The sequence below is a fragment of the Myxocyprinus asiaticus genome, chromosome 32 (assembly GCF_019703515.2).
Source record: "Myxocyprinus asiaticus isolate MX2 ecotype Aquarium Trade chromosome 32, UBuf_Myxa_2, whole genome shotgun sequence".
Taxonomy (NCBI): domain Eukaryota; kingdom Metazoa; phylum Chordata; class Actinopteri; order Cypriniformes; family Catostomidae; genus Myxocyprinus; species Myxocyprinus asiaticus.
The window spans coordinates 10,946,272-10,963,963 of NC_059375.1; the positions used below are offsets into that span (position 1 = coordinate 10,946,272).

The 17,692-nt window shown below is 37.6% G+C and overlaps 1 protein-coding gene across 1 annotated transcript in view; it reads right to left on the reverse strand.

Annotated features, from left to right (window-relative positions):
• The window catches only part of LOC127422882 (cGMP-dependent protein kinase 1-like), a 381,301-nt gene extending 364,392 nt beyond the window's left edge, over positions 1–16,909 (reverse strand). The window contains exon 1 of the mRNA XM_051666688.1: positions 16,578–16,909. Within this exon, the coding sequence (XP_051522648.1) occupies positions 16,578–16,837 (260 nt within the window). The 5' untranslated portion in view covers positions 16,838–16,909. The remainder of the gene's footprint in view (positions 1–16,577) is intronic.
• Positions 16,910–17,692: the final 783 nt, after the last annotated feature.

Sequence of the window (17,692 nt, forward strand, 5' to 3'; positions counted from 1 at the left end):
AAACCATATAGTGAATAAATAAACTGAAGCCATGTTTGTTCAAAATAAAATCTAGGTTAACTTTGGTGTATTTTACATTCTGGTCATACTTTGCTTTGGCGATTTCAAATAGCTTTCTTCAAACATCACTTATCTCCAGACAGAGAGAAATTTATCCTCTTTCATCAATGTTGCAATTATTCTGCCTAAATCTGAATTGGATCTTTTACATTTTGACACTCGCCATGAGTTGAAAAAGAGGCCTTAACACTTTTTAACACTTTGCTTTTTATAACATCATATCTGCAACATCTCAATGATGTCCTTTTCCTGCATCCCTAATAGTACAATGACACTTAAAGGGACAGTTGACCCAAAAAATGAAGTTTCTGTTGTCATTTACTTACCCTCATTTTGTTCTAAACCTGTATGACTTTCTTCCATGGAACACAAAAGGAGATGTTATAGGAGTTGCACATTCTCAGCCACCACTCACTTTCATATTATGAATATGCAATGAAAGTGAATGAAAACGGAGGTTAACATTTTATCTAAATTATTATTTTGTGTTTAATGGAAGATACAAAGTCGGATGGGTTTGGAACAACATGAGGGTGAGTAAATTATGAATGTTTTTATTTATTTTTTTGTGTGAACTATTCCTTTAAAAAAACAACTCTAAGGAGAACCATATGAGTCCCTGGGTCACTGCATGTCCATATCATGCTCTGTGTCCAGTTGCAACAAACCCTTTAACCTCTAAACGATGGGTATGTCAAAAATGCTTGCATATTTATTTACATTTAATTTATGTTTAATGCATGTTTAAACTGTGAAATTGTAAACTAATATTAACATCCAATATATCATTTGAAAGATCTGGGTCTCAAGATTGTATAGACGATCACAAAGTTACAAAAATAAGATTTTATTAAACGTGTCAAGAGTGAAAATCAAAACACAGAATATATAACCAGAAGTTCTGACATTTATTGTCTTCCAGCCAAACATAGATGAGCACAATCCTCCAAACTTCAGTATGCTTTTCATTGCAAGAGTCCAATAAATAAAATCCATTAGAGATTTTAGTCCAAAAATGTACAAATATGAAGAAATATTGATCAATCTGTCTTTGTTCAGGTTTAACACAAGTTATCATACATGTCCATTCTCTGTGAAATCTTGCAAACATGATATTTGGGAGGGTCTTATGAAAAAAATTAGCCCTCCCTCAAACTTTTCTGTGCAGTTGTGATTGGGTCGTCATTCAAAATAGCCAAACAGGACAGTCGACACGAGTGATGTAAAGATTTGTGTCATCCATGTTTGTCTCTGGATAAAGCCGGCCAATGAAAAGCTAGATCATTTTTGACTGATGGGTCGTGTAGCTAATGAAAAGATGAAAACAATGATATTAGGGTTGTATATATCCCTGATGCAGATTTGTGAAGGTTCAGAGTGGAAAACTGTGGACTGTGTTTGTTTGTGTTTGTGCTTTTAGGCACGGTGTGCAGTTATAGCGTGTTACTGCCGTACTGTCGACAAAGAACTTTTGGACCTGCGATCTGATCCACTCTCCTCGGCTTTAGTCACCATCACTGAGGGTATGGAGAACACATGCACCCGACTGCATTTTCACTCAAACCCCTTGTTCGACTGCACATCCAGGGGCCTCGGAGATGTCATTCAAGCCAAGATGAGCCACCCATTTTCACTGCTTTTCTTTGCCGTTCACCCAGGGCCTTTAGCATCTGCCTCAAGCCGAGAGGCGCCACCCTCCTCGGCTTCAGTCACCATCACCGAGGGCCTGGAGGAACCGCTCCTCCCGACTGCATTTTCACTCAAACTCCCTGTTCAACTGCACTTCCAGGGGGCTCGGACATGTCATTCAAGCCAAGATGAGCCACCCTCCTCGGCTTCGGTCACCATCACGAGGGCCTGGAAGAACTGCTCCTCCCGACTGCATTTTCACTCAAACCCCCTATTCAACTGCACATCCAGGGGGCTCGGACATGTCATTCAAGCCGAGATGAGCCACCCTCCCCGGCTTCGCTCACCTTGAGTTAGACTCCGAAGCACACGCGCTTCCAATGCATTGACTTAGTCATTTTCTTCCACTGCTTTTCATTCAGTGTACATTGGGAGCAGGTGTGCTCCAGGCTTCACTGACGGTGATCGAAGCTGGGGAGAGCGAGGCTCGCCAGCTTGAGGCAGTGGCTAAAGACCCTGGGTGAACGGCACAGCAAAACCTCTGAAAAATTTACATTTGTTTGGGGAAAAAATTAACAGAAGCATCTTATTGTAAGTAAAAGTTTATTTCCATTGCAACATTTCAAATTGTAATGTTCTTTTCACATTGTTTATAAAATGCATAAATATATATGGAATGCATAATAATATATTCTCAAATAATAATAAAAAAATTATATCTTCATGTATATTTTGGTTTGTGTGGTATTTTTTACATTGAAATATAAACAAATTGTGTGTTTTGAACCACTCTGATCATTGGTTTACGGAGTTACTACAAGTGCTCTATTGGCGCCTCCAAGTGACCTTTTTTTGGAAGTACACTTAAATAAGTCTTTATGGAACAAAGATTTTTGGTCATATCCACTTCAAAATTGTGTCAAACCTTCATTAAACATGTGGCTTTGTATCAGATGTGTTTTTGGGGCACTGCGCATAGTCTTGCATAAAAGTTTTTTAAAAAAAAAAGTATTTTATCAATAATTGTCATGTTTATTCTGTTGGTTCATGTTTTTCATGTCTTTTATTTTGAAAATCTAGTTCCGTTTCATGTGGTCCCTGGTCATGTGATTTCATGTTTCCCTCCATGTTCATGTGTCTTGTTTTCATTGGTTGATTGTCTTGTTATATTGTTTAGAGTTCTTTGTGTTTATTGGCAATCCTTGTCATGTGTTCTCCCATTTTCATGTATTGAACCCTCATGTTTTCCATTGTTCATTGTCAGGTATTGTTGTTGTAACTTTGGTTGTTAGTTCAAGTTTATGTCAAGTCAAGTTTATGTCAAGCCAAGTTCATGTTTATGTTTTATTTACGTTTGTAGTTAGGGTTAATGGATTACACTGTTGAAATAAATTTTCACTTGGGTTCTTTACTTCATGGTCATCATCTTTGTCATCGCCAGCGCCAGCCTACATTACAGACATTACAGAACGTTACAGAATACCTAACCGACAAATATGAACCCAGCAATCCAACTCCTCCGTCTACGCCAGGGGAGTCGTTCCCTGGAGGATTATGTGGAGGAATTCTGCACTCTGGCCTGCAGGGTGGATTTTAATGAGGTGGCCCTCAAAGACTGTTTCCATTTTGGGCTGAATGAGCCGATTTCCTATCTGATGCCTTTTGGTCGGTGTGCCAACAGCCTTGCTCAGTATATCGACCTTGCCGTACAGATTATTGGTTCTACGTTCACTGTGGGGGAGGCGGATGCCGAGCCAGAGTTCCACGTCATGGCCGCCGAGCCAGAGTTCCTCATCATGGTCGCTGAGCTAGCACCATCTTTTGCCCCGGATCCTGAGTCTGCCACATTCGATGTCACAGCAACACCTCAGCTTGCTCCATGCCCTGTCACAGCAACGCCTCAGCCTGCTCCATGCCATGTCACAGCAACGCCTGAGCCTGCTCCATGCCATGTCACAGCCACACCTGAGCCTGCTCCATGCCATGTCACAGCCACGCCTGAGCCTGCTCCATGCCATGTCACAGCCATGCCTAAGTCTGCTCCATGCCATGTCACAGCCACGCCTGAGCCTACTCCATGCCACATCAAAGCCATGCCTGAGACTGCTCCATGCCACGTCACAGCCACCCCTCAGTGTGCTCCATGCCACGTCACAGCCAAGATTCAGTCTGATCCATGCAAGGTCTCAGGCTCATCTCTGGTCAACAAACCAGCATTGTAGGCCTCATTCGTTCCAGAGCCATCTTTCACTGGGCTATTTGAGCTGGAATTGGTTCCTGCCCTTGTGCCCACCCTTAGTTCTCCTGAGCAGGCAAGGGGAACTTTCATCCCTCCGACCCCGCCTAGACTCTCCAAGCCCTAGACTCTGCCTTGGCCTGTCGATCCCTCTATATCACCTCAGCTCTACGTTCCCTAAGCTCCACTGTGGTCCTTCAGCCTGTCGGCTTTACCGGGGTCCCTCATCCCTCTAGCTCCTCCTTGGTCTGTCAGTCACCTGGCTCCGCCTTGGCTCTCCGATCCCCTGGCTATGCCTCGTCTCTCCGATCCTTCAGCTCCACCAGGGACCTCCATCCCTACGGCTCCGCCTTGGTCCTCAGCCCCACCAGCTCCGCCTCAGTCTTCTAATCCCCCAGCTCCGCCTAGCTCCTCTGAGCCTCTGAGCCTCCAGCGCCGCCTTGGTCCTCCCTGCTTCTGGCTCCACCCTGGCCCTTCGAGTCTTCAGCTACTCTCTGGGTACCAAGTTCCCTGGTGTCGCCCTTCAAGTCTCTCACTGCCCCACCTTCCATGGCTCCGCCCCTCAAGTCTCTCAAGGCTCCGCCCCTCGAGTCTCTCTTGAGTCCACCTTCCACAGACGTTGCCCTGACCCCATCCTCCACGCCTCAAGACTCCCCCTAGCTCCCTAGAGAACTTTGGGATTATGCCATGTTTAATGTGTTTTTTCATGTGTTGGGGCATTGGGAGCTGCCCCTAGTGGGGGGATATGTCATGTTTATTCTGTTTGTTCATGTTTTTCATGTCTTGTGGTCCCCTGGTCCTGTGATTTCATGTTTCCCTCCATGTTCATGTGTCTTGTTCTCATTGGTTGATTGTTTGTTATCTTGTTTAGAGTTCTTTGTGTTTATTGGTTGTCCTTGTCATGTGTTCTCCCATGTTCATGTATTTAACTCTCATGTTTTCCATTGTCCATTGTCAGGTATTGTTGTTGTAACTTTGGTTGTTTGTTCAAGTTTATGTCAAGTTTATGTCAAGCCAAGTTCATGTTTATGTTTTATTTACGTTTGTATTTAGGGTTTATGGATTACACTGTTGGAATAAATTTTCACTTGGGTTCTTTACTTCATGGTCATCGTCTTTGTCATTGCCAGCGCCAGCCTACGTTACAGATGTTACAGAACGTTACAATAATATTTGCAGTCACTATTCAAAATATTTGAATAGCTCTAACTAATTTTTTTAATACTACAATGATACATTTTTACTCTTGAATAACAAATGTCTAAGTGTCTACTTGCAAACAAGCCCAAGATTGTGTTTGTAGACCAAACGGTTCAAGAACTGGAAGAGTTTTACTTTGGATATGTCATTTTCATGCTCATGCACAAAAAGAGGCCAGATGTTAAGAGGTTAAGTTAAGATAACTCTTATTAATAAATGTAAGAGTGTTATAAGTAAGGAGTTTCTTAACTTAAGGGGTTTGACTGTCTCTAGGAGTTCTACTGCAAGTGTTTCTTCCATACAGCCTCTAACATCATCTGGGTCTTTCCCATTAACAACAGACCAGCTGGTGTTCCATTTCACCTCATCACGTCTGGTGGAAAAAGCTAAAAATGCCACTCTGATAATGAAATCTCCGCACTGTCTGTACAATGACTGCATTATGCATTATTCTACAACATCAAAAGGCATGTCAGATGTAAAAATTCATGCAATCCTATAAGCAAAGATCATTATAGCCTCAAAAGGACTAAATCGTTTAATTTAGCTATAGAAGGAGATCACCACACCAAAATGTAAGTCTTTCTTGTTATAAACAGAGCCATGTCAAAAGTTGCTATGTAGGAGACAATGGTATGAGCACAGAAACTGTGAAGGAGGATCAAAGGCGTCCTCTAGTGGAGAAGACCTGTAACATCCTTCCAAAACAGAGACCTTCCAAACATACTGTATGTCTGTTCTTACATACATGAGAGCGCCCTTTAAATCAATCACTGTAAAGCAATATTAGGGTAGCTTACATTAATTTTCAAGCATGTGACACGCTATTCTCATATAAAACTAAATGTTTCCTTTTCTTTTAGAATTATTATATTTACTAATTTTATGACATTACATTAATTGAGAGACTACACAGAAAATGTTCACTACTAAATGTGTATTTGCCACACCACACGACCATTTAAAATAAATTAGTAAAGGTACAAGGTGATTGAAAATAGTGAAAAGCTTAACAGAGATGGTGACCAGTTACAGCACATTAAATATTTACTTTCCCTAATAGGGTGAATACAGGCAAAGTGGGACACTTTTTATTGAATAGCCTAAAAAATTGCATTAAGTGTCCCAATTTCCCTTTTTTACCCTATAGGCCTATTTAAGTAAAATTTTAGCCTATCATGGACATGTTATTTCAACTAAGTATTACAAGATATTTCCATCAAGATTAACTGAAAAAAGGGACAGCAGCTCTATTGAAAATACTAAACCAGTACACTTAAAATCAACTTAAAGGTGCACTCCTAAAGACATGAATTGTAATTTTGCAATATATGTAGGAAATCATGACCACTCACATTAAAATGAAGACTCCAGACATATTAGTAACCTTATAAAGCTGTTTTATTCCACATGGAGAGGGTCCACACATGGGGCTGCCATGTTAGAATCACTCATTCATTAAAGTAATCATGGCTGACTGTGAATACTACATTTCTACAATGTCATCTAAAACTGAAAACTATTGATTTTAAATTATGCTACATCCAAGCCGCTAGGTGTCAGTGTAAATCCAAGATGACACAAAGACAAAAGTTACTGAGTGCACCTTTAATACATTTATGTTTGAGATGAGAACATAATTATATTGAGTAAATTCCAAGTGATATTCAATACAGTCATCAAAAAGTGATATGATCACATTACTATGAAATGTTCGAATGGATTCAGACTTCTATCAGATGGTGTTCACTAAATGTGATTTTTACTGCTTGCTCAATTAACTTATTTAAAACGAGCTACTGCAACACAATTCTTAAGCATTTGTTCTCAACTTAATTCCATTGTGTACAATCAATCTATGTTCACTTCATCCAGTTGTGTCTATGTAAATAATATTTGTTGCATCGTTGTGCTTCTGAAACTGGTCAGGGAATTTCCAGTTCCCAGCATGCTTTGCATGGGACTGGATTAGGAGAGCAAATTCTAAAATTAAGTGTTATTTTAATGAATTTCTATGCAAAATGAAACAAGTAGGAGACTTGTTGTGTTTAGTATTCTGTTATGTTGGGATTTAGAGGAGTTTCTGTCATTGCATTTTTTTTTTGGAAGTTATCATTGTGGGAAAGAGTGGAGCTAATGGTTAGGTCAATGTTGGATACATTACTACTGTAAAACAGTGTGTATTGCTTTCCTCGTGAAGCTAATAGTGAGGTATCATCAGTTTAACAACTGACAGGATAGTCTGTAAACTATCAGCAATGCCATACTTGTTATACAGTATAAAAAACTATATTCATTTAATATTGCTTGCTAATGTGTTTGATGCTAGCTTGAAACAAGCTGCAAGATATAGAGGGGATAGGAAACTGTCTGCATACTACGGTATATAGGAAGCCAACAGTTAGAAACTCTTTATTAAGAGCTGACAGTTTCCATCCGAGATGACTGACCTTTTGGACAATTTCAATGTCTTAGACGTATTTGTGACATGGATAATGAGTTTCAAACACAGGCAAATTCATTAGTAGAGCGCATTACATGTAGTGCATATCGGAAAAAAGGTGGTCCACAGTGCACGTGATAGAGCCCTTCTAACCTCTAGAACAGACTTTTTTAAAACTGCACAGAGAAAAGAAAAAAGAACAGACAATCAAGTCTGTTTTGTTACCGAATATGTTCATTTGTCCAATCATATAAAACAAGTTGTCATGTCCAATTTGAATTTGATCCAGAATGATCCCAGGAAGGTTTTCCTGTCCCTCCCAAAATCAGTTTCAGAAGAGCACCGTCCCTAAAAGACAAATTAGTAAAAAGTCACTTTTCTAGCAAAAAGAAAACTACTTGGCTTCATCAGTCCTTAAAGGGCTTATATAAATGTGGCTCTTGTAATCATTGCTGTAATATAAAGGAGGGTAAACAATACAATGTCTTTAAGACTAAAAAAGCCTATGAGGTTAAGTCCCTCATTAACTGCAACACACAGTATGTAGCGTATGTACGTTTTGTTTCTCTCTCTCTCTCTCTTTATTGTGACATAATTTACTATAAGTACCTAGATATACTCCACCTACTGGATTTCTGACACTAAATTATGTGTGTTAGTGATTTTTTCTGAGCAGGTGTGCCCAATTTAGCAATAATGAAGTGAGAGTCTTTTCTTAAGTCACTTTTGTGTGTTGTAGGCTGCACCCTGAAGAAGGCATTGTTGCTAGTATGCGTAGGGTTGCAGGCCTGTTTTTTCCACTGTTTTTAACTATTGTTATAGCCATTTGTGGCATAATATTGATTACACTATGTAACACAATTTTTGTTCCTGGGTAGTAAGTGTTATTTCCTAATTGCTTATTCCTCAAAAGTATAGAAAATGGCTATTATTCGCCACAAACTTTGCTTTTGTAAAAAGGACAGTGATATTTTGAAATTTCCAATGAGAAAACAGCCGATATTTGTGTCTTTTCGTTCACATAAAGTCAGAAAAAAACAACATATGAATCCAAATTAACTTAAGATTTAAGATTAAGATTTACGCCTTGCTCCTCCGAGTACATCTTGATAAATTCAAGGAGAACATGGGAGCGTACTCGGAGGAGCAAGGCGAGCATGATGGGAGACTACATTTGGGGGCTGATTTGTGAAAGTGATTTACAGTATAATCATAAATCTTGAAAGACTACTCACTTCAAAATCTTTTGTAGTCATTTTTGTATTACTTTAGTATAAATACATGTTAATTTGGATTCATATGGGTTTTTTTTTTTCTGACTTTATGTGAACGAAGACACAAATTCGCAAGTTTTCTCATTGGAAATAGGTCAATTTCAAAATACCACTGTCATGGTCACAGAAACAAAGTTTGTGGGGAATAATAGCCATTTTCTATACTTTTGAGGCATAAGCAATTAGGAAATAACACTTACTACCCAGGAACCAAAAAATAAATAAATAAAAAAAATGTGTTAAACAGTGTTACCACTAAAGTTTATTTTAACCCTTTAAGCTCTGAAGGCATTTTTAAAGATTTCTTGTTTCAGTGTGGCATACCCAAAATTAAAGGCTTATAACTTGACAAAAACAAAAAACAAAAAAACAAGTAGGGTCAAGTGTTTGGTATCATTGTAAAGAAAACTTTTCAATTTTTTAATGAGAAAGGTTATGATACATGAGACTCTCAGCCTAAGAAACTGCTGAAAAAATAACTTTTTTCTCATTTTTTCTTATTTGACATTATATATCTCTGGGTGTAAATAAGGTGGCTCCGAAAAACTCCAATAATGTCAACTGTATCTGAAAAAATGTTGTGCTGATACAACAAAGCAGTCAAAAGTTATAGCAATTCAAAAATAATGTATCATAGTGTATAAACATGACTCCATGTGTCCAAAAGCCTCTCCAAACAAATAAAACATAATAATTGTACATAAGAACTAATAATGCATACAAACACAACAATGACTAAAGGTTTGCATAGCATGCAGACAATATTTTAGTAATGATATTTCACAGAATGAATATATTTTGACTCAATGAGTCTGCATCATTGAGTCTGTTTCATTTACATGGTGTTATCTCCTGGTGGTCGTATGTAACATTGTGCTTTGTGTGGATTATCTATGCATCCATATATCTATCTGTGGGCTTGTTTGAAAGATAATTGTCTCCTCTAAGTAATGGTATGTGATATTTTATGTTCTGTTTATTTTTCGTGAAGTTATAAGTGAAAACGCAGCATAAAAGCAACACCAACATAATTATCAAAGCTATTAGCATACTTAGCTATTACTTGCTATATTTTTGTCTGTGAGTAAAAAAAATAGGATGTATTTTACTCTTTGAGAGCTTTCTAAAAACATATGATACATGGCTATTTGATGAGTTTGACGTTTTTACTGATTACAGTAATATGTACAGTTCAATTGTGTATTTTTTTTATATAGATTATCAAAACGGAACACTTCTGATTTGTCTGCAAATTTCAAAGCACTTGTTTAGTTTTGGTAATAATGCCTGCATGCACTGGAAAGTAGAGCTTCTAAGCTTTCAAATGCTACCTATTTTGTGTTGGTCAAGACTGTAGCTATAAATATTTTGACAATTATATTTTTTTCTCATGGGCCAGTGGGCCCATCCGAGCTTAAAGGGCCCCTCCTTTTCTTTAAAAAGCAAAAATGGCAAGTAAAGACGCTGACTACCACACCTGGAGTCGCAAGTTCGAATCCAGGGCGTGCTGAGTGAATCCAGTCAGGCTTCCTAAGCAACAAATTGGCCCGGTTGCTGGGGTGGGTAGAGTCACATTGGGTTAACCTCCTCATGGTCTCTATAATGTGGTTCTCGCTCTCGGTGGGGCGCGTGGTGAGTTGTGCGTGGATGCCGTGGAGAATAGCGTGAAGCCTCCACACGCACTAGGTCTCCGCGGTAACGTGCTCAACAAGCCACGTGATAAGATGCGTGATCCGGATAGAGGTGAGTTACTACGCCACCACGAGGACTTAGAGTGCATTGGGAATTGGGCATGCCAAATTGGAGAGAAAAGGGGAGAAAACCAATCTGGCCATATCATATCTCTTATGTGCCATACACACCTGCTTTGTCAATATTTCTTTGTTTCATGTTCTATCTCCTTGTAAATGAAAATGTAAAATAAATAAGGGTTCTAACACACTTGTGGTACATAAATACCCCAAAATCTTGAAACTTGCTAATCAATATGCAGCACACATCCCATATTAGGGACAACCCGTACTAGGACACTTTATCCAATATCTAGTCCATGCCTTTATTTTAACTGATTTCCATGAGTACTCCCCAAAATGAATGTGAATGCATAGGAAAAAAGACCAATTAAGGACAATTGATAAGGATCTATCGTTAACGCAAATCATTTACAAGAACTGTAAAACAGGCACACATCAAAGTGTCTGTGCCAACGTGGACGTGAGAGATGTGATGCTAATGTGGAAGGCCTGAGCCCGTATTTGCGGTGCGAGAGCAGGCAACCATTAGCCTTGGAGCACTTTATCAGCTCAGGAAAGATAACATACTTTCCATTTTCAAGTGCTTTTCAAGGAGCTTGTTGATTATATAAAGAGTTCTACATTAGAACACACAGGATCAGAGAAGAGGGTGGGCACTATTTGTCAAAGAGATCGTTTTTGAGGGTAGCAAGAACCTGACTACTGAATTTACAGTGAACATGATGCTAATATACAAAGATGAGGACAAATAAAGACCTGCATTTAAATTACAATGTACTGTCACTATAACTGTTAAAGGTGTAGTTCACCCATAACTGAAAATTTTCTCATTATATACTTACTTTCATGCCATGCCAAATGTGAATGACTTTCTTTTTTCTGCTGAACACAAACAAAGATTTTATTAGAATATCTCAGCTCTTTAGGTCCATACAATGCAAGTGAATGTTAACCAGACCTTTCTGGTTAATATGTCTTCTGAAGTGATGCAATAATTTTGGGTGAGAATCAGATAAATATTTCAATCCTTTTTTACTATAAATCTCCATATTCACTTTCACTTCAAGAATGTGAAAGTGGAGATTTATAGTAAAAAGGGATTGAAATATTTATCTGATTCTCACCCAAAATAATTGATCAGATTCTTACCCACACCTATCATATCGCTTCTGAAGATATGGATTTAACCACTGGAGTCATATGGAATACTTTTATGCTGCCTTTATATGATTTATGGAACTTGAAAGGTCTGGTCACCATTCACTTGAATTGTATGGACCTACAGAGCTGAAATATTCTTCTAAAAATCTTTGTTTGTGCTCTGCAGAAGAAAGAAAGTCATATACATCTGGGATGGCATGAGGGTGAGTAAATGATGAGATAATTTTCATTTATGGGTGAACTATGCCTTTGAGAAAAAATTCAACACATGCCCTCAAAAATTTTCATTAACTAGATAGTTTGCCCAAAAATAACAATTCTGTCGTCCCACCTCTTGTTTTTGAAAATCTGTGAATTTTTTCCTCTTGCGTGAAACACAAATTGAGACTGTAGGCTGAATTATAGGGACTGACAGGTTCAGCCACCATTCATTTTCATTGCAGGTTTTTTTTTTTTTCTCATACAATGAAAGTAAATAAGGACTGAGGCTGTCATTCCCTAGCAATCTCTTAATTTTGGGTTGAACTAACGCTTTAAGATTTGAAAAGCAAAGCTTTCTCTTTTTTTCATGAGAGCTCATGCCCATGAGAGCCACAATAATTATTTTACTGTAACTACGATTTGTCTAAACACAGTGGCTCTGAGGCATTTTCAAACATTGCTCTGTTTTTTAAAAATCCCAACCAGCCAGACACAGCAGCACTGAGTCCACCTAAAAACAACACAAGTTCTCACGTGAACATGCAAGCCACTCTTCTCTCTTAGCTCTTTATGCTTTTATTTCTATGCTTTTCTCTTTTCTCTATGATACTTTTGGGTGTTTTTTTAAGCTTTGAAATGAGTCACTATCAGCTGCCATTGTAGTGAATAGAAAGACAGGGACATTCATTAAAAATGTTTGTTTTGTTTTCTGCATAGGAAAAAGTTGTATGGGTTTGGAACAAAATGAAGCTGGGTAAATAAAAAGACAGAACTGTTTTTATTTTTGGGTGAACTATTCCTTTAAGTGGCTGTTACAGATCCCTTACTGTGTCATACTAACTTTCATGGGGTGATGATATTTTACTGACATCTAGTGGCTACTGACAGCTTATTTTCCTTCTGAGCTACTTTGAAAGATATAGTTGGACACAACTGTCAACACTTATTACAGTCCAAAAGTAAACTTAGCCTCTTATCACTACTTTCAAAACCAACATGAACACATATTATAGATCACGATCATATTCTGTGAATTATAGCTCCATGGATAGAAAGTGGCCCTTGCAGAAGTTAATAAAGCCATTCATTTACAGAAATTTGGTTTACTTATTCCCTCTAAAAGTTGGAAATTCCACTTGCTCCTAAATATAGCCATGAATACCTATGACATTAAAGATTTAACAACCTGCATTAAATATTCAACAAGGTTAGAGTTGTCGAGAAACGGCTACTGGACATTGAACAAGAGTGTGAAAGTAAGCTTTTATGTCTGAGATCATAGTGTGTGTATATACACCAATCAGCCACAACATTAAAACCACCAACTTAATATTGTGTAGGTCCCCCTCGTGCCACCAAAACAGCGCCAACCCGCATCTCAGAATAGCATTCAGAGATACTATTCTTCTCACTACAATTGTACAAAGTGGTTATCTGAGTTACCGTAGACTTTGTCAGTTCGAACCAGTCTGGCCATTCTCTGTTGACCTCTCTCATCAACAAGGCATTTCCATCCACAGAACTGCCCCTCACTGGATGTTTTTTTTTTTTCTTTTCTTTTTTTTGGCACCATTCTGAGTAAATTCTAGAGACTGTTGTGTGTGAAAATCCCATTAGATCAGCAGTGACAGAAATACTCAAACCAGCCCATCTGGCACCAACAATCATCCATGCGATTATCTAATCAGCCAATCATGTGGCAGCAGTGCAGTGCATAAAATCATGTTAATGTTCACACCAACCATCAGAATGGGGAAAAAATGAGATCTCAGTGATTTGGAGCGTGGCATGATCGTTGGTGCCAGACGGGCTGGTTTGAGTATTTCTGTAACTGCTGATCTCCTGGGATTTTCACACACAACAGTCTCTAGAATTTACTCTGAATGGTGCCAAAAACAAAAAACATCCAGTGAGCGGCAGTTCTGTGGACAGAAATGCCTTGTTGATGAGAAAGGTCAACAGAGAAAGGCCAGACTGGTTCGAACTGTCAGAGTCTATGGTAACTCAGATAACCGCTCTGTACAACTGTGGTGAGAAGAACATAATCTCAGAATGCTATTCTGAGATGCTGGTTGGCGCTGTTTTGGCGCACGAGGGGGACCTACACATTATTAGGCAGGTGGTTTTAATGTTGTGGCTGATCAGTTTAAATGTCAAGGCATTATAATTGCCATTATAGACCAACATATAGTGATGGTCTCAGTCACATATGATGCATGTATATAGCATGATGCATGACTATATAGACACTTCAGTAAAACCAAGAGTGAAAAGCCTTTCTTAATGTGTTTGTGATTGGTGATAGCCTGTATCCCATTCTATTCAATACATAAAAATAGAAACCTTTTAAAGCACTTGCATAAATGATTTAATCAACCATGTTCTAAGGAACAATAAAATATATTTAAGAAACTATGAGCTACACATTTATATTACTTAATGACCCGTGAGTAATTCCCAGACAAAAGAAAAGAAAGGTGCTGTAAACGGAATTAACTACAACTTCTTTAGAACTGTAGAAACTTGTCAGAAAATACAATTTACAAAATATAGTAAATACAAAGTCATAAAGCAAGTCAATATCATGCAGTGTGATACAATCCTGAATACTATAGTGCAGTATAGTAGCCTATAGTGTAGTCTAGTATAAAATATTGTATAGTAAAATAGTATTGTCACATAATGTGATAATGTCTGGTTTACTGTTACTATACTCGTATAGTATAGTTTAGTTTAGTATAGTGTTCTCATGCAATGTGATAGTCTTGTATAAATAGTGTAGCCTATAGTATAGTATGGTATAAAATATCATATATTAGATTAGTATGTTGACATAATGGGATAATGTCTGGTATACTGTTACTATACTTGTATAGTTTAGTTTAGTATAGTATAGTATGATAATGCAATGTGATAGTCTTGTATGCTATAGTTTAGTATAGCAGCCTATATTGTAGTACAGTAAAAATATTGTATAGTATAGAAGTATAGTTACATAATGTAAAAATTGCATGTAAACAATTACTCTACTTATACAGAATAGTATAGTGTAGTTTTAGTATAGTTATGCAGCATGATAAAGTCTTGAATACTATAGTGTAGAATAGTAGCCTATAGTATAGTATAGTCACATAATGTGATAATGTCTGGTATACTGTTACTATATTTGTATAGTATAGTTTAGTTTAGTATAGTATAGTATGATCATGCAATGTGATAGTCGTGTATGCTATAGTTTAGTATAGTAGCCTATATTGTAGTACAGTAAAAATATTGTATAGTATATAAGTATAGTTACATAATGTAAAAATTGCATGTAAACAATTATTATACTTATACAGAATAGTATAGTGTAGTTTTAGTATAGATATGCAGCATGATAAAGTCTTGAATACTATAGTGTACAATAGTAGCCCATAGTATAGTATAGTATAGTATAGTCACAACATGTGATACTGTCTGGTATACTGTTACTATATTTGTATAGTATAGTTTAGTTTTGTATAGTATAGTGTGCTCATGCAATGTGATAGTCTTGTAAACTATAGTATAGTATAGTATAGTAGCCTATAGTGCAGTATAGCATAAAATATTGTATTGTGATGGCGTGTATACAATTACTATACTTATATGGTATAATATTGTCATGCAGCGTGATAAAGTCTTGAATACTATACAGTAGTATAGTAGCATATAGTGTAGTAAAGTATAGTCACATAATGTGAAAATGTCTTGTATACTGTTACTCTACTTTTATAGTATAGTTTATTTTAGTGTATTGTGCTCATACTATGTTAATGTCTTGCATACTATAGTTAAGTATAGTAGCCTATAGTGTAGTACAGTATAAAATATTGAATAGTAAAATAGTATAATCACATAATGTGATAATTGCTGGTATACTGTTCCTATACTTGTATAGTTTAGTTTAGTATAGTATAGTGTGCTCATGCAATGTGATAGTCTTGTATACTATAGTGTAGTATATTAGTCTATAATGTAGTATAAAATATTGTATAGTATAAACGTATAGTCACATAATGTGATAATGGCATGTATCCAGTTGCTATACTTGTACTGTATACTGTATAGTCACACAACGTTATAAAGTTCTGTATAAAAAAGTGCAGTAAACCAGCCTATAGTATTGTGTAGTATATACTATGCTATATTGAAAATGTGTAAAATATTGTATAGTGTTTTAGTATAGTCACATAATGTGATAATGTTGTGTATACAACTGCTTTACAGTATAGCACAATAGGCCTATAGTGACTCAACGTGATAAATTGTTGTATACAATAGTGTAGCATAGTAGCTTACAGTACAGTATAGTAGATAATACTATATTTTAGTATAGTACCGTATAGTCACATAAAATTACTATACTTGCAGTATAGACACGCAGCGTGATAAAGTATAGATTAGACTCGTATAGATTAGTAATACATTCACTTAACAAAAGAATGCTGTATAGTCTAGCACAGTGGGTTATAATAGTATAGCTACAGTCATACAACAGAGAATAATATGCTTATCTCGGACGAATAGCATCCGCAGCTTGGTGAGACTCCGCTGCAAAGAATGCAAATGTATAGATGGAAATCATACGCTCGTACCTGTCAGACTTGGGGTGTTTGCGCAGAGTTTCGCTCTTCAAGTCCTGGAAAGACCTGGTGGTCTGCGGTTCCGCTGAGATGCCCTGCGCCCGTCGCGTTCGGGGTCCAATAGCGCTCGGCAGCACTGACTGACATTTGTGCAGCTTCCTTTTCAGTTCATTTACCTCCCGTTCCTTCGCGGAAAGCAGTCTCTCCATTTCCTTTATCCTCTCCTCTTTTATGAGCAACATCTTGGCTAGATCTTCGTCTAAATTACTCATGTTGGAACTTTGCGCGTGAACAGAAGCACCGAACGCACCTAACACCGCGCAACTCGCGGTGAACGGATTGCTCCTTTCCCTCTGATTCCTGTCCAACTTTAAAAGTAAAAATTGACTTTAGCCTACTAAACGAAGGAAGACCAACGCTCCGCGCTCTCCCTTCTGTACACTAAGAGGTTTATGTCATTCTCTCACTTCTTCCCCAGAGAGAACAGGCCACTCTGCTCCAGTGCTTTCTCAACACAGAGCCTCAAATAGCATCAATTATCATATGATACGATTGGTGAAGTGTTTAGCATTATGTATACACAGCACTCAAACACAATAACGTATAAATGTAGAATCGAACATTTCGGAAGATTTCGGAATAACCAACGAACGTCCGATCTTTGAAAGACAGGTTCTTCATGTCGCCCTGTGGAAAATGAACACTTGAATATCTGCATTTTGGATCTGAATGATTAAGTTTTAAATAACAAGTATCTATAGTCAATGAATGCACTTTAATTTATTCATTGGTTTAGATCGATCGATCTATCTGTCTGTCTGTCTGTCTGTCTATCTATCTATCTATCTATCTATCTATCTATCTATCTATCTATCTATCTGTCTGTCTGTCTGTCTGTCTGTCTGTCTGTCTGTCTGTCTGTCTGTCTATCTATCTATCTATCTATCTATCTATCTATCTGTCTGTCTGTCTGTCTGTCTGTTTTTATCTATCTATCTATCTGTCTGTCTGGCTGTCTGCCTGTCTGTTTTTATCTATCTATCTATCTATCTATCTATCTATCTATCTATCTATCTATCTGTCTGTCTGTCTGTCTGTCTGTCTGTCTGCCTGTCTGTCTGTCTGTC